The sequence below is a fragment of the Propithecus coquereli genome, unplaced genomic scaffold (assembly GCF_000956105.1).
Source record: "Propithecus coquereli isolate 6110/MARCELLA unplaced genomic scaffold, Pcoq_1.0 Scaffold100, whole genome shotgun sequence".
NCBI lineage: Eukaryota > Metazoa > Chordata > Mammalia > Primates > Indriidae > Propithecus > Propithecus coquereli.
Genome location: NW_012133859.1, coordinates 1,832,403 through 1,857,297, shown reverse-complemented (window position 1 = coordinate 1,857,297; position 24,895 = coordinate 1,832,403). Strand labels below are relative to the sequence as shown.

The window sequence follows — 24,895 nt, the reverse complement described above, 5'->3', positions numbered from 1 at the left end:
CAGCCTCCCAAGTAGCTGGAACTACAGGCATGTGCCACCATGCCCGGCTAATTTTTTCTATATATATTTTTAGTTGTCCAGATCATTTCTTTCTACTTTTTAGTAGAGAGGGGGTCTCGCTCTTGCTCAGGCTGGTCTCGAACTCCTGACCTTGAGCGATCCACCCGCCTCGGCCTCCCAGAGTGCTAGGATTACAGGCGTGAGCCACCGCGCCCAGCCATCTGGGGAACTTCTAATGCTTCTTTTTCTTTTTTCAAATGGGCTGGTTAAACTTGGTCTGATTATTATGCTCAGTACTTTGCTTAGGGGAAGCTGACCCACAGATGGGCATTGTAGCTTTTAACAAACACCATGCCTACTTCTAAGTTACATGATTCCTTTCTGCTGGGCGCAGGGCTGGAGGGTGAGGCAGCATTTTCATCCTGGCAGCATGGCAAAGGCTCCAAAGTCTTCAGGGAGAAAGAGAGGGGACGTTTGATAAACGCAGTGTTCCTTCCCTTTAGCTACTGTGATTGTCCAAGCCCCAGACCAGACTGACAGCTCCAGAGACGATGATCCCAGAAGACCCAATCTAGGCTCTGGGTGTATGTGGTTGAAAACTCTGAAGAAGCACTTGGGTGGCACAGATGCCATATAAAGAACAGAGCGATCTGGTGAAACTAGTGAAGCGATCTGGTGAAGCCAAGTGAAACTACACTGTGGAATTTTAGAAATGGAATATTGAGCCGCCATCCTAGGAAGCTCCCATTAGAGATGGGGCAAACCTTAGCGGTGTGGTTGTGTTCAAGGTACCAGAACTGTGCTCACCCATGCAGGTAGTTGATGTTGATGTAAATGTCTCAAGTGATGTGGGCACACTCGCTATTGTTGTGTCCTCAAATTGGACTCCCTCCTCCAAAGGTTAATTGATCATCTCCTACAGGACAGTAAAACGCCTGTAGGTGGACCCCAGGGGGGAATTACCTGGCTTGTTACCACAGGGGGCCCCTTGCACCATCCTTCTCTCTGACATGCAATTACACCCTCCTTTTTCCCTGGTTCCTCGTAACTTCAAATCCTCTTTACAATGATTTTGCAAAGCCCAGAGATTGCAACATTCGTTTGAGGTATTATCTCACATTCAGATCATCCCTGGCTGCAAAATAAATAAAGCATGTTAATGATTCTCCTGGCAGCTTAAGCTTCTAGCAGCACGTGGCCCAGGTGTCGCACCCCAGCCATGAGGGAAGCACGGGATAGCTCACCTGCATCCCGCAGGGGTCTAGCCCAGACTCGGGGCGGTGCTCCCTTATCTCAGTTCTTTACAGTTTTGCTGCTGTGGGAAATATTTGGGGCCTAATACAAAGCAAAGCTGGGAGCAGGGATGATCCATCTCTGTCAGAATGGGATATAGACCGGGAAATAAGTTACGTGCCAGCGCCATGCTCGGTGTTGCTTTGGAGTCATAGTATGAAACTGCTGCCCTGCCTGAGCTGCACCCGGGAGTGATGCCTCACCACCTCGGGCCGGCAGCTTTGCAGTGGGAAAGATGGCAGAGCCACTTGTCCAGGGCATTCAGGTAATAAAGTCCCTGAGCTCTGAGGTGCCAGATCTAAGGAAGTATTTTTCCCTTCGTGTCAAAGATGGGTGTGAACACTGGCCTCAGGCAATGGGATGAAATGATAGTACCTCTGCCAGTATACTTCCCCGGTGCTCAGAGTACACAGGGATACAGCTCCATCGCATTTATAAAGTGAAACGTATTTATGATAGATCTCTGGTGTATTTTTTTAAATAATTCAACATGACATAGTAAATATAGCCAGCCTAATTCCATGAAACTTAATTTACCCAAAGCCTAAAGGATGTTATATTCTAGAAGTTCAGCATTCTGTTTTTATACAACTGTAATTCATTTTATAATGTAGTCAGTTTTATTTCAGAGAAGAATCCCTTGCATTTCAAGAAAATCAGATAACTGTTCAATGGAACAGGCATGTTTTTAACATCATCTTCCAAAGTGATGTCATTACAGTTTTTTTAATTCAAGTTTTTAAAATCAGCATGAAGTGTGAAGTCAGTTCTATGAGGATTGTTAACAACCACGGCCCTGCCCCAGGGCTCCTGCCTCCCCTCCCTGGTCCCTCTCCTGCTCCCACAGGCACCCCCAGCCCTTCCGACAGGGTATGACAGCTGAGCCCTGGTTCCCTTCCTTTCTTAAACATCTTCAGTTTTTCCTGGACTTAATAATTGTCTTGTAATTTTTCTTAGTTCCTGTATTCAAACCCCTCAGGTAGCTGGCATCTCCCAGAGCCCCCTGGTGCAGATGAGCAGCCCTGAAGCCTTCCTGGGGTCCCCCTTCTCCCCCGCCGCAGAGACCCGCCTTGCTCTTGCCTGTGTCCCATCCCGTGACTTTCTCTTTCTTCCCCTGCGACTCACTTGCTTGGGCAGAGCATACCTGCCCCCGCTGCCCTGCAATAGCTTCTGGAAAAAGTATACATGGGAGGCAAACTTTTGGAAGGCCTTGAATGTTGAAAATATCTTTCTTTTAAACACAACTTGACTGACAGTTTGGTTGAGTCCTAGGACAGAAATCGTTTTCCCTCCCAACTTACCGTGCCACGTCTTCTAGCTTTCCGTGCGGTTGAGAAGCCGAAGGCCGGAAGCTCACAGGCTCTTTTCTCTGTCCCCGGGGGTGTTCGGTGACATGCCCCAGCAGGTCTTCTCCCACCCTCTGCGCCGCCTCCACCTGATGGGCTCTTTCGGTCTTGACACTGGGACCTGTCAGCTCTGAGATTTCTGCTGTCCCCTCTTTCTGGAACAACTATTACTTGAATGTTGGACCTTCACTCTTTAAGTCTCTTCTCCTGTACTTTGCATACCTTTATCCTTCCGTTCTGTCTTGGTGGTACATTTCCCTAACTTTACCTGTCAGTTAGTGACTTTTTCATTTCTGCTTTCATGTTTTTAATTCCCAGAACTTCTCTTTCGTTTTGTGACTGTCTTTTTTATAACATTTCCATTCTGTTCTTGTTTCATGGATGCAGCTTCTTCTCCCATCTCTCAGAGTGTCAGTGGAAAAAAAGGCTTTTTTCCCCCTCTCTGTCTCTGCATTGTCTTTGTTTCCTCTGTGTTGTTTTTTGTGCCTTTGTTTTGACCTCTTCATATTAGAGGCCTGCGTTAACGTCTGGTGTTCCGCAGTCGTGTGAGTGGGCACTAGGAGTTGGCTGGGAGCCGCGACCACCGAGGTGAGATCTAGCACCGTGCAGGCCTCCCGGATGGCTGGTTGAGTGGGCTGCTTTGTTGAGAGCCCTAATTTCAGGAACTCTAGGTTTTCTTCCTTGGGCTGGTCAGATTCCTCAGAGACCACTCTGGGTCTCCTGCCTGGTGTGCGCTGGGTGGCACTCTACTGGTTTTCCGTGTTCTGGGAGCCCAGGAGAGGAGGAAAGCTGGCACACACAGATCATCCTTCCCTTAATTCCTTTGTTTTCCATGTAGAGATTGAGTATCCCTAATCCCCAAATCCTAAATGCTCCCAGATCTGAAACTTTTTGAGCGCTGCTGACATGACTGAAAGTAAATGTTCACTGGGGCCATGCGGAATTAATTAGGGATGCTCAACCAGTAAGTATAATGCAAGTATTCCAAAATCTGAAAACATCCGGAATCCAAAACACTTCCGGTCCCAAGCGTTTTAGATAAGGGATACTCAGCCTGTCGTCACTATGCCGTGAGCCATGCCAGGTACCCTGTTTTGCCTCATCCAGGGACTAAAATCCTGTGTCCCACCGAGTTAGGGCGACACAGTCGCTAGCACTGTAAGTGGAACTGTGAATGAACTGAGTGAATTGCTTACGATCTAGACTTTCAGCCAGCCTGTGCTGGGCCTTGCCCTCACCCCAGCTTCCAGAAGGACCTGTTGCCGCACTTCCTGATCTGCTTCGCAAGGCAGGGAGGCGGCAGCCCCCAGACTTGTGTGCTTGCCACCAACGGGCAGGTCCGCCATCTTTCACAGTTGCTCCTCGGGGGTCGCGCAACACCTGCCTTTCCCCTTTCACTCATTTATACCTTTTCCTCACAGCCTTGTTCAATGTCTTTTTTTCCCTCCAGCTCTGTTTTGTGATGTTCTGGACCCCCAACGTTTCTGAGAAAATTTTGATAGACATCATTGGAGTGGACTTTGCCTTTGCAGAGCTCTGTGTCGTTCCTTTGCGGATCTTCTCTTTCTTCCCAGTTCCAGGTAAAGAAAAATAGAGAATGAAAGAGACATTCCTATTTATCGTCATGCTCGATTTTTCTCTGGCAGTGTTTGCAATCACGTCACCAAGAAAAATGTAAAATTTCACAGTGGATTAGAAAGATCTAAAGACATTAGCTAGTAGGATAAAGTTTCAAGAAATGAATCAAACAGGCATAAGTTGTTTTTTAAAGCACAGTGATTGTAAACATAGTAAAAAAGAAAATAGATCTGAAAAGACAGCATGTGGCATTTTGAGGGGATAATAGAACTACCCTCTGTCTTGATTGTGCTGGTGGTTACACAAATCTATGCATGTATTAAAATTCTTAGAACTATACAGCAAAAAACCAATTTTATAGTATGTTAATTTAAAAAGTGAAGTGGAAAAAGGAAAAAGAAAATAGAGTGAGCTTACTGCTGAAACCTGGAGATGTACACAGAGAACTGCTGGAGACAGGAAGACTCCAGTGCAAGTTGAGGCCAATGGCGTATGGTCAGAAAGGAAAATGCCCGTGGGCAACACATAAGGCGGTTTGAAAATTACCAAGCCGACATAGCAGTCTGAGCTATACTATACAAGAGTCAGGTAGTTTTAGATTAAACGAGAAAAGCAGGTTGCAGGATGGCTAATCAGTAGGTGACCATTTCTATAACAAATGGATAGGAAATATACATGTATATCTTCATTATTGTGTGTATATGGTGAGTGCTTGCGTAACTTTAATCTGTTTCTAGAAGTAACTCAGCAAGCTGGTAACAGTGGTTGCCTGTGGGAAGCGGGACAAGGGGGTGGGAAGTCACAACTGGGAGAAAGACCTTCATACTGTATTCCCTTTGTACCTTTTTAATTCTATACCAAGTGTATGTCAGCTAGACAAAAATCAATTGCAGAAAAAATCCACCTAAATCATTAACCTGAGAAGTTAGAATCTACAAAGCCACAGTTAGGTTAAGAAAGGAGCCATGGAGCTAGTCCCGGCCAGGGCCAGTGGTGTACCCTGCTAGCCCTGTGCTGTCCCCAAGGAGGACCACAAGCAGCCCTGCTCTTAGACACTGAGCACTCCTGGAGGCCAGGTCTTGTGGCGTCACTGTCAGGGCTGTGGCAGAAATGGAGGAATGGCTGGAACATCACTGCACTAGGATGGTGCCTGGACTTTGCTGGGTGGACACTGGGTGAGCCAAGCTCTGGAAAGTGACACTGCCTAGAGGAAGCTGCACTTGGAGATTAAGACACCTATGATTCATTTCCCATGGTCTTGAGCTGAGGGCGCTGGAGAACCCCGCTGGGAGCAGGCTGTCACTGGGTGTGCGACTGGCCTTTATCTCCTCTTGCCTGCACTGCTAGCCTGTAAGATGAGGGGCTTTCCGGGCAGCTGCTACTCCGGCCAGTATGGTCTGGTTTGGACCAACTAGATCAGCATATGACTGTGGGTCTGTCTGTGCCTAAGGGAAGAGAGTAAACTTCCTAAGTACAAGGCTTCCAGCCTGGGAAAGGCAGGACACTGTTAGACCCAGATTCTTCCTTCTAAACAAATATCCCCTGGAAAGGAGTTGTTATCCCAGGAGTGAGCACTTCCCCCTCCTAGAGCCTTTGTCTGGTGCCACCCACTGAAGGTGAAGGGCCCCTCCCTTCAAGGTCCCCCCCTGGCCTGCACTTCCTCAAGCCCTTTCCAGCTTCAGATAGAATCTAGGTGCTCAGGGCACTTCCTACTGACAAGTGCAAGGCTGTGTCCCGCACATGCCCTTATGCAGCGATCCCTGCTGTCCCCTGTGCCCTGCACTCCTGCTCAGGGGCACACGTTATTGTGAAGTAACAACATGCACTACTACGGCTGCACGATGAAGGGAGGAGCGAGGGGTGGTCAGGGCAGCTTGCAGGGAATAGAGTGGTCCCCTCTCCTGGCCCACCACACTGGTCCCCACACCTCTCAGACACAGGAGGGGAACATGGCTCTGGTCTCAGCTTTTCTGCTCACCCAGCTTCAAACAAGAGCCCTGTGAGGGTACAGTTCTTCTCTGAGTTTTCTCTGTGAGAGATGGACGCTCAGAGGTGGAGGCTGGGCTGGGGGTGGGGCAGGACAGTCTGCTCAGGAGATGGAGGTCACGGTGGCACAAGCAGCCTGCCTGCGGCCAGCCGTCTGGATCCAAAGGGCTCAGAGAAGGTGGAAGCCCAGGCGGGGACAGGGGCTGGGCCACAGCAGCAAGGCCTGGGTCCCCACCAGCCCCTGAACGTCGGCTGTGCTGCTCTGGCCGAGGCAGCAGGACGGGACAGAGGCAGGCATCACTGACCGCCCTGTGCTCTTCCCACAGTCACTGTGAGGGCCCATCTCACCGGGTGGCTGATGACACTGAAGAAGACCTTCGTCCTGGCACCCAGCTCCGTGCTGCGGATCATCGTCCTCATCGCCAGCCTCGTGGTCCTGCCCTACCTGGGGTATGTCGCCAGGGGATTCGGGTCTGTGGGTCCTTCTGCCGCTTAAGTACCCTGTCCAGAGGTACGTCTTCATGTGAAATCCCCAAGCATCTCTAGCATTAGAGATTCGGAATGATGTTTTGTTTTTCTGCCTGAGCACCAGGTTGAGGCTCCTGAGATCCATTCTAGAAAAGTATTTTTGGGGTCATGCCCATGTACGTGTAATGCTCAAGAGTGCCTACCACCGCAGGTGGGCTCGGGGTACACGCTGGGAGGTGAACACAGAAGGGAGGAAGGCCACAGTTCCTGCCCTCAGGGAGCTCTGTCTCCTGGGGGAGGAGCGCGGGAAGTGTTCCGGGATCCACGTGTTGTGGGGGGGTGCGGCTCAGCCCCGAGTTCCAGGCCCCCATGCAGAGGGATGGTTGTCATTAGGTGCAGCCCTCATGGAAGCCGGCAGAGCAGGGACGCTGCTGGTCTCCGCCCTCTCTAGGCGACACTCACTTTCCTGCTCTTGGCGTTGACTTTGCTGTGCCCTGGCTGGGCTTTGACAGATGTGCGTTCTCATCCTCAGGGTACATGGTGCCACCCTGGGCGTGGGCTCCCTCCTGGCCGGCTTCGTGGGAGAATCCACCATGGTCGCCATCGCTGCGTGCTACGTCTACCGGAAGCAGGTGAGACGGCGCCGCTGCGGTGCAGGGGGCACCAGGGTCGGACGGTGGAATGCATCGGGCAGGGCGGTCTGGCCGAGGGGCCTGATGGAAGTGGGCAAGAGAAAGGGGGACAGCCCGTAGAGACGGCCCTCTTGAGGAGTTTGTTCTAAAGGAGAGAGAGGTGTGGACACGGATTTCAGAAAACCGGTTAAGATGGGGTGAAGTTCAGCTTGTTGTTTGTGTCGGGGAATGATCCAGCAGACAGGAGATGCCGGCCTGGGGTGGGGGGACAGCGGTGGGTGGGGCGCTCACACAGCTGCTTATCGGATGGCTGTGTTTTCTCAGTGAAGTAGGAAGCCAGATCCTCAGCTGAGGAAAGAGCTCTGCTGGAGGTTGGGAGAAAGAAGACGGCGTGTGAAACAGCGGGCTGGGGAAGCAGAGTGTGACAGCCAGGTTGTTTGGGCGGCCTGTGACGTGCACATCAGGACACTGGCCATGCCCCAGCCACAGGCTGCCCCAGCCATGGCAGCCCAGGGGTGCAGCTGAGATTGGTGGAGATTTGGGCCTAAGCATAGTCAGGCTGTTGCCTGGCAAGTAGGATTAAGGAAAAGCAGGGCCAGGAAGTGATTACAATTATTGAGCTTTTCATTTAAGCTGATGAAAGAGGTGAGGGGGACATCAAAGTGACCACAGCGAAAGGACGGAAGGACCAGTGGATTGGGGACCAGGAGGTGGTGGGTGGAGGACGGTAGATAATGACAAGGTCTGTGGTGAGCCCAGGAGTTGCTGAGGTGGGGCTAAGGGCCTGATCCCTGAGAGGCCACTTACTGCAAGGACGGGCAACAGGGCAGGAAAGTCACCAGTAATTAGGACAGGCAGTGAATGAGGAAGGACAGCAAGCCCAGAGCTGTCCCAGAACAAGGAGAAATACTCTGATAACATGACATGCCAGGCTCAGGGCTTTAGGGAGGAGGAAGGGAAAAGAGCCTACAGGTGACCATGCGGCATGAGGGACAGCACAGCCTCCCCGCCATTTGAAATGGCAGGGTGGGGATTGTCTGGGGCAGGGAGGTGGGACACGATGTCCCCTGAAGTGCCAGGCACACAGCAGGTGCACAGATAACCACACTGAAAGGAACGTGCTGAACTAAGAGGCAGCCTCGATGAGGTCGCCCTAACCACAAATGAGACCCTGGCGGCCTCCCCCTGCTTGTGGTTCTATGGTGTGTCCCTGTCCTCAGCCCCACACTGATGAGTCTTCTCTGGTCTAGAAAAAGAAGATGGAGAACGAGTCAGCCACAGAAGGGGAAGACTCCGCCATGACTGACATGCCTCAGACAGAGGAGGTGACAGACATCGTAGAAATGAGAGAGGAGAATGAATAAGGCACGAGACGCCGTGGGGCACTGCAGGGACAGTCAGGACGACACTTCAGCATCATCTCTTCCCTCTCCCATCCATCGTGTTTTGTTCTTTTTTTTTTTTTTGTCATGAAAGAGGCCTTGATTCAAAGGTTTCGTGTCAATTCTCCAGCATACTAGGTATGCTCACACTGACGTGGGGACCTAGAGAAAGGTCTTTACTGTTGCTTTGTAAAAACAAGCCAAACTGACTTCATGCCCCTGCTTCCTGAAACTCCAAGACACAGCTGCCTTGTGGTCGAAGTTGTGTCCTTCTCCCTCGGACAATCTCCACTTGGAACCAAAGGACTGCGGCTGTGCCATCACCTCTTGGTCACCCTGCCCAGCAGGCTACACACTCTCTCCTGTCCCTTTTCATCTCTTTTGAGAATCAACAGGTTAAAACTCCGCTTCCTTCGATTTGCTTCCCAGTCACATGGCTGTGCAGAGATGTAATCCTGGTGGCCTAGTATGTTGCCCCTCTGCCATGGAGGTGTAAACTGTCTGCTACACACATGCAGAAGGCGGCGGCAGCCTGGAGTCGCCGTGCACACCGAGGATCAGAGATCTGGGACCACGCCGGGCCGATGATGTATGGAAATAATCCGCAGAAAGGTTTGAGATGCCATGGGAGTAGCAAACTGACACGGTCGAAGGATAGCATTTCACGTTGTGTTTTCCCAGATTCGAGTGAGCTGTCAGTTCTCACCCCCCACCGTGTACATACATGAGCTAACTTTTCTAAGTTGTCACAAGCGCGCATCTCCAGATTCCAGCATCCTTCCGCATGACTTCCCCCAAAGGCTTGCTTTTCACTCGCCTTTCCTGAAGATGGCACCAGAGCGAGTGAAACGGAGCATTCTAACTTTACATTTTAGTTTTACAGTGAACTGAAGCTTTAAGTCATAATCTAGCATTCTAATGCCAGGTTGCTGTATTGTAACTTTTGAAGTAGATGTATTACCTGGTTCTGCCGTTCTTAGTCCTAACCGCGCAGTTCCGGTAATCCAGCGTTCTGTGGTACACCCCTCTCACACCACATGATAAAGCAAGACGTTTTCTAACGATAGCAAAGTCACTATGTGATGCTCCCTGAAATAACGCATTTGAAATCCATTTAGTGCAGTATATTTTTCTAAGTTTTGGAAAGCGGGTTTCTTCCTTTAAAAAATTATGGACACAGTTCACTAAATTGTTTAGTCAAAATTCCTAGACTGAAAGAACCTAAACAAAAAAAATATTTTAAAGATATAAATATATGCTGTATATGTTATGTAATTTATTTTAGGCTATAATACATTTCCTATTTTCGCATTTTCAATAAAATGTCTCTAATACAATACGGTGATTGCTTGCGTGTTCCACATACCTGCAGCTGAAACGTATTGTATCGATGAGAATTGTACCTTATTGGCAGCAGTTTTACAAAGTCCATCATTTGCATGTGAATGTAACGGTCAGTAAATGACAAGAGAACTATTTTTCATTATGGGTAACCTGGGGACAAATGGGCCCACTGGCATAGACAATAGTGGGAATGAAAGTGTAAGCTGGAAGGGGCAAAAAAGAGAAAGAAAGAAAAAGGCAGGTCTTTCGTGTCTTGTTTTCAGTGCTATGTAATCATATTGTTCTTCATGAAAAAGAAGAACGTAAGGGCATAAAGTTAGCTGTGAACACAACAGGGCTGCATTCACATTTCTGGATACCTACTGCCTTCGGGCATGCCCACCATGGGGACATGTCCTTCGTGCTTCTCAGAGCGGCTTTTCCTCCATTTATACATATATATCTGAAAATTAAGATACACAGCTATTTTGCAGTGGTTTCAAGGGCAGAGCTAAGAGGATAGAAAAAAAAACCCATCTAATTGTATTAGCTTTTTTAAAGTGCATAACTAGAAAATTAAACAGCAGTATTTTTAAACACACGTGACTCTTTCATGCTTCTAGGGTTGGAGCTTAGAGATCATACTGAAAAAGCAAATCTTTTCCAAGTTCAGGAAAGATAAGCTAGAGCCTCTTCGTTATGCAACAAAAATATGTAATTATAACTCCAGAGACACCTTCAGTGATAAAGATTAATGGGCTATTTCGTTAGAGTTTCTGAGAACACAGGAAGCAATGCCAGACTCAGGCCATGAAGCTGTGATTTTTGCAAGACTTGTTCAAACTTTCACCTTGAAGCATATGATCCTTCATACGTTGCCTTCACTTGGGTTGCTTAAGTCATGGCCTACCAAACACCTGAACTCCTACGGCAAAACTTAGAGCTAGTCTATTCTTCTGCATCTGTTTTAACCAAGAATTCTATCATCCAGATAGACACAGAAGAGATCAAACCGGGGGAGCAAATTTCTCCTTCCTGCTTTTCGGAGTTGTTAGGGGCAATCCTTTGACTTTGCTGACCAAAGAAATGTTCTCCCATCCTTGTCTATTTTTCACCGCAGGGAGTGCAGCTGACAGATGATACATTTAGAAGGGCACGAGGCCTGTGAGATTCTCATGTCAAGGACCACAGAAAGACCAAGTGTGACTTTGTCAAAGTTGAGTGATTGCTTGTAGACAAATACAATCTAAAAATACAAGGGCATAAAGCAGTTTTTCCTTTAATGCTGAGAAATAAGTTTGGGCAGTTCAAAGCATAGATAGCAAGTAAATATATAGTAAGGATTTTCTCTGAGCAAGCTGAGGTCAGGATCAGCTCCTTCGGTGGCCCCTCTCGTTTTTTCATTTTGTTTTTTTTGAGGAGCACACGGGAGGTCATTCTAAATGTGCAATTGCCATTTGTTCTGCACCGACCTACAGGGATCTCAGCAGCACAGGGCATCAGTAAGACACCCGAGACCTGAGCAAGAAGAACTAGACGAGGCTTGCTCCAGGAGTCATGATAGGATTGGACCTGCTGGCCACGTGGCTCAGGGAGTACTGAAGGATTTGCACATTGGCAGGAAACCCTCTTTTGGGATTCTTTAATTGGGGCATGGAAGGCCATTTGTTTGCATCTCTGGGTAAAAGCCAGTCACTGCCTGTGTTGGGCCTTGTCTTGTGCCGGAGTTACTCTTCTTTTTGCTTTTTGTTTTGTTTTGATTTTTAGCATTAGCAGGTAGTTTGGCTGGGAAATATCCATGGATACCTGATTCTCCTAAGAAACTAAAACATTTATAATAACATTGGTTTAGGATACAGCAGATGGGGCTGAGGAAAGCTTCATTACAATAGCAAAGCACTTTATACTTCACTGAGTCCTCCCAGTAAGTAACCTTGGGTGGTGCAGGGGGCGGGAGCCTGGGGGCTCCCAGGACAGTGAGGGGACTGGGCCATGTTCTCCAGACTCCAGGCTGCGTCCCAGCCTGGCCAGCTCCATGTCCTCACTCCCCATCTGGATCTCTCAGGGTTGGGACAGGACAGCCATTACGTGTCCCAGCTATCAGAAAAGTTATCCAATTATGTCTTTAGAATGAAAAATGTCACCAGCCCCCTACCCTCTTAATTGTTCCCCAAATGGGGATTTTTTTCTTCTGGGGGGAAAGGGTGAGGGAGGGTAACCTTTTTTGTACCCTTGGTTTCCAAAATCACATCAATTTAAAGGCTCAGTAGCTTTCTGACTGAATTTTTTTTCCTTCAAACTGAAGGTGGGAGTGAAGAGAGTGTGTGTGTGTGTTGCAAAATAGAAAATATATTGTTGTGATTAAATTACATTCCCTGAGAACTATTTTCTTGTATTTAAACATCTTTCTACTCTAGAATCTCTCTTGGCAGACCAGTGCCCTGGACAGCATGTGCTGGTTTGTTCCAACTTCCAGCTGCGCTGACTTCTACACTTAGGATGAGGTCTTCATCAATCAAACCAGTGCGCAGGCCAGGAAGAGGGGTCTTCTATGTTCTAAGTCCTGCCCCTGCCATTTCTGTAACCAAAATGACACTGCAGCATGTGGTAGGGCTTTGAGAGACGCGGTGTGGAAGTAAGCCAGCTGCTCCTGCAGCCCTTTGTAGACGGCGCCTCACACCCAGCCCTCTGACAGCTGGTGTATAAAAAGCATTTAAACTGTAGAAAAGCATGTTTTTGAGCAACATGTTTGGTGAGCATTCGAGATACTCCTCTCTGTGGTTATTTTGAATCTTTATTTCTGTCATTTGAAGCAGCAAAACATCATGTGACTCATCAACTGATCTAACCACACATAAAACAGGATGTAGAGAAAATCTGAAGAGAAATCTGAAGAAAAATCTGAAGGCCCTGTTGCCTGCCCTTTCAAAGGCAAAATGTCTAAAACTGATTACACAGATGTTCAAAAGGAGAGAAATTACATTATGTAATCAAAATAACCCAAACTGTACTCAGATGTCGGAAAAGGCGTAACAAATCATATAATGTATTGCCTGATCGCAAAAGGAAAAAAGAATGAAGAGGTGATGAGACCTTGTTTTAAGTTTAGACCTCATTTTCTTCTCAGGAGGGGAGGGTAGATCTATTAGCTGCTGCAGCTCTCTGCTAGGAAAAGCACCAAAGGTGGGCCTCCAAAATCATTAAAAATATATATATATATTATTTTTGCCAAGTCCAAGTGGTTCCAGGAAAATTATAAGCCAATACCTTCAAAAATATTTAATTTTAGTGATAATATTTTTTCCTCCACTTCATTTGCAGTCAACCAGGGTCTCTAAAAGACTGCATAAGATATATGCACTTTCATAGATTCAGCAAATGTTTTTTATATGGTACCTCTAAGTTAGGCCATGTATCTTAAAGTGCACTTTACTAACAAGACTTGACGTCAGCTTCTGCAACATGTATATAAAAGCGCACAAGAACTAGGAACCCTTCTCTCTCCAGGGGTACAAGTGGTTCCCTAAGGTTAAAGAAGGGGGCAGGTGGGGACAGACCAGCTAAAAATGGCTGTACCCTTCACTGTACAACTTTGCGGAAATTCAGTGACATGGAGACTGGTCATTACTGTAAGATTTAGAGGCAAATACTCCCCAACTATAAGCCAGAGACAGGAAACGGCGCCTCGGAGTTGGGAAACATTACAGCCAGGTGGATGCCAGTTCCCTTAAGTGTGGGGCTGTGAACATGGGGGGACCCACAGTTTGGCTGAACCAGCTACTGAAGGCAAAGTTCAAACTGCTCTTGCGTAACAAAGGAGGTACAGGGTACACATCAACACCAATCATCCGGCACCCCACAGCATTGGCATGTGACCGTGAAGTGGGCCCATTACCCCAGGGGTGCCACATCCCCAAGGCTTGCCGTGGCTCTCCTGGATTCAATGACACATTTTGGTTTGCTTAATCATGTACTGATCCTGTAACTATCTACAGCTGGTATGACCAAGAAGCTAGTCAAAGGGCTTCAGAAAACCGGACAGAGCCACACATGAGATTCTCTTCCACAACAAGCCAACGCTCATTTGTTTCAGGGAGTGTCCAAGCTGGAGGCCTGGGCCCACGCCATGACCTCCCCATCACTCACACCCGTCCAGCCTTACCTTGCTCATCTGTCCAATGGGAGGCTTGGGCCAGTATTGCTAAGGCTCCTTCCTGGTCTAAAATTTTATGTATGATCTAGGATTTAGAACACGGTACGGAATCCTACAATGGAGGAATAAAATTACCTCATTCTTCATTTCAGATCTGAACATTAGCAGTGATCCAGATTTTTCTTTTTTTTTCTTTAGCAAGTCTGTTGGGAGTCATTCCTCTACATGTGCTGTGGCCATCAGCTCATGGGCTTTTCTGTTTCACATCAAAATTGGGTTTAAACTGTTGAAACCAATCACATCAAAATATTTGTGTAGCCTTTGATTAAAACTGACTGCAGAGGTCAGTATAAAATATATGTTGCATTTAAACAAGTGCTGTTTATGTATTTACTAGGTGGAAGTTTTTGCGTTGTTCAGAGCATTTATGTATGCTTTTTTGTTGTTTTGGGGGCTTTTTTTGGATTTGTACTCATATATTGTTCAAACAGGTTTCATACTCTAATTTTACTTTAAGTAAAGCTTAAACAGTTGGCATACAATTGAGATTGCTTTTGGTTTCTTGATTTTCTTACTCTAGCCATTAGTCTGTTTACTTACCACAGAAACATTTGGTTTTCTAATCCTGACTACAATTCCCTTTTTATCAAATCTACCTGAGATATTCAAATTTCACCCTTTACCTTGGTGGCTAAAACCTGTAACCACTGGGATAGTTCCCCAAACTTCCTGTCTTACTTAAGCATACCCTATTTCTTCAGATTTTATTTTATATTAAAATTACTTTTACTTCCCATAACTTCAGTAATATTGAAAGTTCTTCTCTGAAACCCCTCTAGATTCTCCACACTCCTTCTAAAATGGGAATACCGAAAGTCGACAAGCGTTCAGTGAGTGTGGGAAGATCAGACCCTGATACTCCTGCCCCATCTAAGAGGTTCTTGTTCTTAGTCTTTATGTGAAAAGCATTACTCTTTTTGTTAAAACATAACTTCTTAACCTCAAAGAAAGATGGCTGTAAGTTTTTTAACCTCCTCCTAAGGGACTGTAGAAAGTGATTCATTACATACCTGTGATCAGTAAGCTTGCCAGCACCCTGCTGAGATCGCCCGTGTCCTTCCTTACTGCTCTATGACATGTCTTTTAGTCAAAATCCCAGACCTCAGTCCTAGTTCTAATGTGCTTCCCTCTTATAATTGCCTTGAACACTGACCGTGTTTTGGAAGTCGTAAGAGGTCACCCCACAGTCCTGGGATATGGCATGTCTTCATGCCTCGCTACAATGTCAGGCTGTGCTCAGGTCCCAGCTGCCTTAAAGACAGTGCGGAACTGTGTGGGCCCCGGTGTCGTTTGTCTTCATCTTCCCTGTGGGGAGTGGTACCACCACAGGGCAAATCCGCACCCTCCGTGCTTTCCCGACATGTCTGCCCACTCAGAAACCCAGTGGGGTCCCACCAACCGCCATCAATCCCGCCCTTAGTCTCCCTCCTTTCCATCCCCTCCTCTTTGTCCTCTAGTCCCAGTGGCTTAGCTCAGGAGAAAATCATGGAGAAAACTATACCCTCTTTTAAGTTTTCCTTTATGACACTATAAAAGGCAACGCTGGGGTAGAGGGAAGGCTGACGTTGCTTATATTTGTAATTCTGCTCCCAACAAGCTCCAGGTTTCTTACCCAGACAAAGCAAGACAGTAAATACCATACGAATGCCACAGTTCAATACACTGGGCTTTGAACAAAAGGAAAAAATAAATCAGGAGTTGTGCGCCCTCATTCTGTCTCTGCTGCTTATTAGCCAAGACACATGCAAGTGACTAAATGCCTCTGGATCAGCCTCATCTCTTCTGCACTATCTTTCCTACGTAGTTCTAATCTACTGCGACATAAGGGTTTGCAGTGTGTGACCGACAGCAGTTCAGGAAGACTGAGGTGCCACATCTGCTAAGCTTCCAAGCCACATGGACGCACCTCAGCCAATGAATCTATGAACATTTACTTCAGTCTGCTCTCAACAAAGAAAAATGACAAGCACTTTTACAAAACAAAACAAAGCCTTATCTCAGGTTCAGAAACTCTTAAATCCAAAGACTAAAATAGAATTAACAAATGCAATAATTTTCAAACTTTATACTGTACATCTAAGATTCTCCTTGGGTCTTTCATCTGACTCAAAAGAAGCTCTCTTATTCTAAAGGAAGCGGCTGAGGAAAGCGCACTGTCTCTCCACCGCCCCCGGCCTGGTTCGGACAGACCCAGCTTGCAAGTTCACATGTGATGGGGCTAGAGCACTTCCTCTGTCGTGCTCCCAAGGCCGTGTCCTGACCCAGCCCTGTTCCTCTCTGCCTTTCTCCCAAACGCCGAGCCGCCCAGATTTCAGCAGTCTTCTCACCCTGCAATGAAGTTTCTCAATGCTCTTTAATTCCACCCTCTTTGGAAAAGAGTAAAAACAGCCCTTAGGCCTACTCCCACCTTAGCTGGAAATCCAGTTCTACATGCTCTCGGGGGACCTGAATCTGGGCCTGTTTCCAGCTCTAGATACACTCTGGTGATCCCCAAGTCTGTTTTTCCAGCCCAGACCTGTTCCCAAGCTTCAGACTGGTGTATCCAGTCACCTCCCAACATATCCTCAGGGGGTACCAGAGGGGCCCTGGCCTTCAGCCCCTCCCTCACACTCCTTCCCCAGCACACACACTTCTCCCGCTTTCCTGTCTAGATGCAGGAGCACCCACGCAGAAACCTACTCCCTGTCCTACTCCTCCCTCCCTCGAGCCACCAAGCCTCGTGGAGCCTCCTCCTAGTATCTCTCCCTTCCATCCCTCCCTCTTACCCTCCAGCCCACCTGCCCTGCTCAGGGGCTCCTGCTCACCTTGGACCTGGATGCTACATGAGCCTCTGAAACGGTGTCCCTTCTCCAGGCTCGTGTGTTGCCCAGACTACAGTGTAAATGACACCTCCTTGAGCTTTGTAGCACACAACCTACATACCCAGCAGCCTGAGACAGATGTTTCTAGAAGACTCCTTTTCCAGGCCGGTCCTTCCTCCCACTCTAGGAACTGGGTTGCTGCAAGACGGCCTGACACTTAATGTGAGTGAGCACCAGGCTACATCTGGGCTATGTGTAGAAAATAAGGACCCAGCCAGAAGGGAGGACACTACCACCCAAAGAGAGGCTGCATCACAAATGGGGGCTGATGGGGCCCCGGCCTCCCGTTCCACAGTCTTAACGCTTCCACTCTTGTCCCTCACCCACAAGGACATGGGGCTGGCAGGCACACCTGAGATTCACAGGGCAGGAGGTACAGGGTCTTTCCCTTGGCCCAGACCTGCGCCACACAGATCAACAAGCTGGCCTGTGGGTCATCTTAGGGATGTCCAACAGCTACTGGGGTGTCGGGGTGGTGGGGGGGACAGGGCTCAGAAGGAAGAAGCTGGAGCCACCACTGGCTTCCAGGAGCTGTGGAGGAGGAAGTGGCAGGTCAGAGGGGACAGCACTAGCCCATCTGGGGAGCTGCCTTCATCAGGGCACTTCAAGAGGCCCTGAGCTGGGGGTAAGAGTGGAGGGGACAGAGGGGTCTCCAAAGATCCCTGAAAGTACCCCATGAGAGAAGGAGAACAAGCCCTAGCTAGGCCTAGAGAGTGAGGCCGGTTAGGACGTTACTATCAAAGAGTTAAGATCTCTGCTCCCTCCCTTCTCCTGTTCCAATTCATGAAAGCAAGACAGGACAGTCAGCAAGTGGTCACAGCTTTGACTCTTAGACAGATGGGATATTCCAATTTCTGAATTAGATTAGCATTTGGCAAGGGGGCTAGAAGGTCTTTCTCTTACCCCAGAGTGCTCAGAAAGGTCACAGGCCACCCTGAGTTGAGTTTTTCCTCAGGGCTAGAGAAGAAGTTCTCCCCCTTGAATACATCTTGAACAGCGCAAGACAAAAACAGTTGCCTTGTGATCCCATCCCTGGAGCCACCCACAGAGCGCTGTGAAGGCTGGGGAGGGCTGGGGAGGCAGGGCGCAGGGTGGGAGGGGGTCTCCTCAGCAAACACACAGCGAGGCCGAGTCAGGATTTGTGGCTGCAGCCCTACTCTGCAGGGCCAGGGGATCGTCCTCTAAGCCTCTGTTAAGTGCTGGCACCTCACTTAATCCACACCACTATCGGAGACAGACAGTGCTCGGCACAGACGAAGAAACTGAGATTTAGGGAGGTTTAGGGACTTGCCCAAGCTCACCCTGGTGGTGGGCTGTGGAACTGCTGTTGAATCCAGACCCGAGACGAAACTACGCACCTGAGTTTTTTGGAGCACTTACTACAGTTTAAGCTCAGTGCTAATTGCTTCACTCCTCTAACTCTTCAGCACTGCCCATACCACCTCCCCAAACCCTTGACTCCTCTGCTCACGGCGCACAGGGTCAAGAGTCGGCCACCCGGACATCACAGGCCCACCCTAGGGGTGCCGGAAAAGTAGAGCACTGGACCAAAGTGCTCAAATCAGGCATTTAACCACAGCAACACAGCCAGGCTTCTGGGTTTTATCTTCTAAGTTTATTTTTAGTTATTTACTTTTACAATCCTCAGCGGCTGGATTTGCAAAAGGGGGTCAACAGCATAGTCCCAGAGTCAGTTCAGCCTCTGACAGTGAAGACAAGAGACTCAGCAAGTGACAGAGGAAATGCCCGCCCCATGAGCCAGTCGTCTGGCTGCATCTGCAGGTGGGAAGCAAGGCCCCAAACTGCCCAGAGCCCCAGGGGCATGTTTTTCAGAACGAGCAAAATTTTTGACACATGCTGAACGTCTTACAGTGTAAACAGAGGAGACACTGCTAAACAAGCCAAGATGAGCCGGCCAGATTCACACAGCGTGCTACCCCCTAGGGAAGAAAAACACTATCACCACTGACAGAAGTTCTAAAATTGGGCTGTTATCCTCTCCAAATTCATAATATAAAAAGTTAAAGTTGATAAAATGCAGGTAACAACACCAAAAAATTTTTATAAAAACAATGGAAATGAGAAGGAGGCTTATTGAGTACATTCATTTTGGCTTTGTTCCCATATTCAGAAGTAACCAACATCACTGTGGACTGCTGAGGTTCCTAGTAGGGGTACCACATTTTTAGCACCATTTATGTGAATAAAGATAAAGGCATTTTTCAATGTATACATGAAAGCTCCTAAAATTAAGTACAAAAAATTATTCTGAAGTTCAAAATTAAGCTCAAACCACTTCCGGTTACTGGGAAAACTACTTCCAAGACTGTGGCTACTGTGAGCCCCATTGTCCCTTCCTTGTATTGACCCATGTTTTGGCAACTTCATTTCTGACCCAAACTTCTAATTAAGAAATCAACGAGATTAACTGAGGTAAAACACCAATCAGTGTCCTCTTCCACTAATGCTACTGAATGCTATTAATGAGCATTCAAAATGCTTAAATAAATAGGTGGCCATAAAGTCTGGAAACAGATATACATCATAAATGGATTGGTATGACATTTCAATATAATTAATTTTTCTAGACTTAATGGCCACCCTATATATTTTAATTACACATACTAGCCCACTCCACCATTCCCAGTAATAAATTTCAGTTTACTGTGAAAAAAATGCACTCGAATGGGACAGCTCGCCTCCACCGTCCCAGAATACTGCTGGATCCCAAGCTGTGGGGCCACGTGCACATAAAGAAAGGCATGCTGTGACTGCAGACCAACACGCATGCGTGTGCACGCTCGCGCACATGTGGGCATGCACACGCACACGCACACACTCCCTTCCTGGTCATGGCCAAGCCCGCCTCGCCCCTACTGCTACTGACTTCCAGAAAAGCCAAGGGTAGCAGGCAGCCAACCCAGTTTAGCTTTGTGCTTTTTATGGCTCCAAGGTATAAACTGAATTACAAGAACATTAACAATCAGTTGCCTGTGTCTTTATTCACACATTCACTAAACCACTGCTTAACTCAGCATTGGCTACCCTGGTTTCTCCACGCCCTTAGAAGACATCACAAACAAGGTTTCCCAAAATAGTTAAGCATTAAATAGTATACTTCTGTTAAATAGGGGACTTAAATTTTAGAAATAGGAATTTGCAGAATACATGCACATAAGTCCTTCTATTTATTCATATTTGTATCCTTTTCTAACTTAAGCACAGAAGGTCTGTCTGGCATCTGTTCTGTTTTTAAATGGCATTTTGAATTTATTCTAAATCAGTTCCTTCTTCAGTTCACTTATAGTTCCTTGGACCATTTTTAAATTACTTGATATTGTGCCTACCTTTGCTAAACTATTTGGGAACTCTATGTGCTTCAGACATTTCAGATTCACTCCACATCCACTGAGGCCTTTCGTTTTATTTTTTAAGTAGTCATAGATCTTACATAAAGGTATTTATTTTTATGCATACCCACAAGTAAGATTTCCTGATAGTCTGTGCTTCTGAAAGTACTTTCTGAATTTCAGAGGGGAGCACCTGCCAAGCATTAAGAAAAAAGAGATAGGAAAATGATCAAACTATATTTTAATATCAAAAGAAGACCCACCCAGGAAGTCTATATAAGTCCTATGTATACACTGAGATGGTAGGAGTGCTTTATCATTAAAGGTGATATAGCACTTCAGTCATTGGAAGATCTTCAAAAAGTCGACTACTAACTCAAGCAAAATAGCACCTCAGGGCATGGGGCAGGCGATCAGGAGGACAGGATGGTAACACAGAGCATCTTACACACACAAAGAAAAGGCCGAGCACACAAAAACCCACAAATGTTTCTTCCAACAAACGTGTTAGCAATTCATGTGGCCTGAGATTGTATGATAAGCTCTAAAAGTGGAGGGGGAAAAAAAAAAATGAAAGGATACAAAGGCAATGTCCTCCTTAACCAAAGAAAAATGTTACTAGATATTAACTGAATATATAATAGTGTAATAAAACTGCAAATGGCTATATAAAGAAAATAGGATTAATCCTGTTCTGTCCATTTAAAACATTTTCATGTATACCCTATTCTAAGGAAGAGGAACTGCAAACATTTCGGATTCAATCCCGTGTGCCCAAGTCATATATTAGAGACCATACACTACTGGCTTCTTATTCTCCAAAGCCGCCATCATTGTTCACGTGTATCAGTGAAATAAACTGATGCTGTGCATACAGAAGTAGCTCAGGAGGTGAGGAGGGGACTCTGAAAATGTTCTGGAAAACATTAATGTTAATTCCATGGAACATGACACAAGGAAATTCTTTTAGGTTTAAATGCACCTTAAATGAGCTCACAGGTTTAAATCATGGCTGCTTAAGGAGGAGATAATTTTTCTGTCAATATCATGGGGTCCAAAACCTTTGAACTCTTGCAATAAATTCTGGGACAGAAAGTGAGCATAGTGTAGTTCCCACTATCTACCTTTCTTTCTTCTAGAACACCATATCCCTCTAGACGGATCATCCTCCTGAATCCACTTTGATCTCAATTCAATTTCTAACCTGTTGATGTCACCCGACCAGCTCAAGACCAGGAATGAGAAATGGAACTAAGACTCTGGGTAACTGAAGCTGCATACTGCAACAAAGAAATGTTATTTTCAAAGTCGGCCAATTCCAGCCAGGGCAATATAGTGAGACCCTGTCTCTTCAGCAAAAAAAAAAACATTATCCAGGTATGGTGGTGTGCACCTGTAGTCCTAGCTATTTGGGAGGCTGAGGCGGGAGGATTGCTGGAGCCCAGGAGTTCCAGCCTGGACAACAGAGCAAGCGTCTGTCTCTAAAAAAATAAAGTTGGCCAAACATTTCTATGTCCTGAAGTACTACTGTTTCTTTGAAAAGCTTTGCTTTTCTGATGCTATGATCCCACTAAGACTAGACAATAGTCTGACAGCAGAGAGACAAGGCCTTGGAACAGAAAGCAACATAAAATACACACACCCAAACAATATCATACATAGGATCAAGAAAAAAATATGTAAACAATTAAGTTGACCAAAAATCCAGTTCAAGTTCACTAAGATTAGATATTTTCAAATGCAAAGATAAATGAGTATTATTAAAATTCAATAATGCATATGAACCAATGATCAGATTCAATATACATAAGGGAAACAGATCCCTACTGCCATGTATGATCTAAACATTTCAAGTTGTATTTTTAAAAATGTTCAAAAATAAATGATACGCATTTCCTGTTGCACAGTTACAAATACTAAAATGAAGCATCAAAGCCAATAAGAAGTCATCATTATTAATTTGCCTTCTAGGTACCTGCTTATTCAAGGCACCGCTGCATTTCACAGTGAAAAACAAAGCCTCTCTAATGCACTCACACACCTTTAGAGCGGAATTTGATTCCAACATTCTCATCAATTAACATCTAGCAAAATGTGGTGAATATTACTGACGAGGTAATGGGAAAAATACTAAAGTAACAGTCTGAACAGTTTTGTGCGTCCTGAGTTTTCGTAACTAAGACTTAAGTTTTAGTTAAAAGCAAAACTTACATTTTCAAAGAAAGTTTGCCCCCTCCAAAAAACAGATTAGATAACTTATAAATCACATTAAATTAGACCAAATAAAGATTTTAATTATAAAAGAAAGCTCAGTACTTCAGGGAAACACACTGCCACAAATGTTGAGCCAATCCAGGTGCTGCCAATAGAATCCTAACAAGTGATGTCTCTAGTTCACGCCCCTGGAGGACAATTCAGGCCCTAAGGCAGCCGCCCCTTCCCCACCTCCCCAGTCACCACCCCAGCCTGTGCGGAGCAGGTGATGACTCATGACCAGGAACGCAGCCTCCCTCAGCTTCCAAACCAATCAAGGGCACTCTAATATTTACTACAGCCCAGCCACTCTCATATTACTACATGTTTCCGCTTAAACTTACTCTTGAAAAATCTTAGTTTGCTGTTTCTCATCCCCTGCACCAGATGAATGAGGTACATTTGGCAATGGATGCACCCTCCAACACAGCATGAAAAGAGCACAGGAAGACCGGGCTCCAGCTCAGCCCCACCTCTAAACTTAGATCAGTGACTGAGATCATTGGGCCTTGGTTTCCTCCTCTAAAAACATCGGTGAAATAAACTCTGTTCTGACTGTAAAATCATGAATCTATGGAACTTCAGAATAATTAACAGCTCCTGATACCAGAGTGCAAGTGCAGGCAGTGATCACCCACGCTGACAGGGTGCCACCTGCGCCAAGCCCCAGACTCCAGTATGCTCGGGACGTTGGACCTATCAGTCACGAGAAGCAAGAAGTTCTAAGTTCCCTCACCACTGTCCTGCAGCTCCTAAAGCCTTCAAAAAATGCCTTGAAATAACCCACTTTTGGACCCAACTCTTAATCTGCAAGACAATCTGCTTAAAACTGTCTTAATTAATATGTAAATCCAAACCATTGCTCTTCCCCCCATAAGGAGGAGAAGATGAGGCTATCAGAGGGTGTTATGACTGTGCCATTAACAGATCCATCCCAGAATTACAGCACTTGAGCAGACTGCATAGGAAGATTACTACAGAAACCCACTACCACCAAAAAAAAAAAAAAAGATTACCGTCTTAAAAAAAGTAAAAGCCAGTTTGCCATTAGAGAGAGTTTTGATCTGAGATATAAAGAACACATTCCTCTCCAAGATAAGTCTCCTGTGATACAAAAGTACTTGTCTTATGGAGAAGATACAGTTTGCACCTTCCAAGAGGTGTGCTCTGAAGGCCCCCAGTGAAACATATTGCATCACGGACAGAAGAGATTTGGTTAATTCTTATTATCAAAAGCCAGTCTTCAGAACATCCCAGCCCCACTTGGCTTCCAGGGGCCCAAGAGTTCTCACAGATTATTCCTGGAGACCCACAGGCCTGAGGCCCAAACCCAGGAGCTGCCTGTGCACCTTGGTCACGTCGCCAGGCTGTCCAGGTGCGTGTCTCTCACAGACTCGTCTCCTCACACACTCTGACGGGGATGTTATAGTGCCGATCATCCTCGGCGATGAGGGTGACCACTGGCCAGTCCCTGGGTGGGTCGGTGGGGTAAACTGTAACAAACTCTTCGGTGTTGTACTTGGAGAGCCGGTACACCTGGATGGTGTGGCGCACCGCGTAGGCAAGGAGGAACATTTCAACCTGGGTAGAAAAGAGCAGATGGGTGTTCTGAGGGAGGCCATACTGAAAGGTGTGGCTTAACACCATGCTCCACCCATTATCCCAGAAAATGCACAATGGCAAAGCCACAACCTTTTTTCCTCCCCTTTGGGCCCAGCCCTAATCCTTTACTATATTAATCAGATAATCAAGAATGGATCATTTGTCTGATGAGGGACCTGTATCCAAAACATATAAAGAACTCTTACAACTCAACAATAAAAAAAACCCCACCAGCTTAAATACTGGGCAAAGGATTTGAATAGTCAGCTCTCCAAAGAAGATATGCAAATGAAGGGATGCTCAACATCATACGTCATTAGAGAAATCCAAATAAAAACCACAATGAGATACCACTTCATGCCCACCAGAATGGCTATAATCAAAAAGATAATAATGGGGAGTGACTGTACAGGGTTTTCTTTTGGGGTAACAAAAATGTTTTGGGACTGAATTTATACAAATGGGGTTTACTGTAAATGTACCAAATGCCACTGAGTTGTGTACTTTAAAATGGTTAATTTTATGTTATATGAACTTCATGTTAATAAAAAAGAAAGAAGTGTTGGAGAAGATGTGGAGAAATGGGACTCTGATACATAGCTGATGGG

At 46.4% G+C, this 24,895-nt stretch overlaps 2 protein-coding genes across 2 annotated transcripts in view; one reads left to right on the top strand and one right to left on the bottom strand.

Moving 5' to 3' along the window:
- Positions 1–10,022, top strand: part of ANKH (ANKH inorganic pyrophosphate transport regulator) — a 170,986-nt gene extending 160,964 nt beyond the window's left edge. Inside the window, exons 9-12 of the mRNA XM_012642670.1 lie at positions 4,090–4,219; positions 6,530–6,653; positions 7,204–7,303; positions 8,554–10,022. Of these exons, the coding sequence (XP_012498124.1) occupies positions 4,090–4,219; positions 6,530–6,653; positions 7,204–7,303; positions 8,554–8,667 (468 nt within the window). The 3' untranslated portion in view covers positions 8,668–10,022. The remainder of the gene's footprint in view (positions 1–4,089; positions 4,220–6,529; positions 6,654–7,203; positions 7,304–8,553) is intronic.
- Positions 10,023–23,705: 13,683 nt separating this feature from the next.
- The window catches only part of OTULIN (OTU deubiquitinase with linear linkage specificity), a 29,846-nt gene continuing 28,656 nt past the window's right edge, over positions 23,706–24,895 (bottom strand). Inside the window, exon 8 of the mRNA XM_012642658.1 lies at positions 23,706–24,266. Within this exon, the coding sequence (XP_012498112.1) occupies positions 24,072–24,266 (195 nt within the window). The 3' untranslated portion in view covers positions 23,706–24,071. The remainder of the gene's footprint in view (positions 24,267–24,895) is intronic.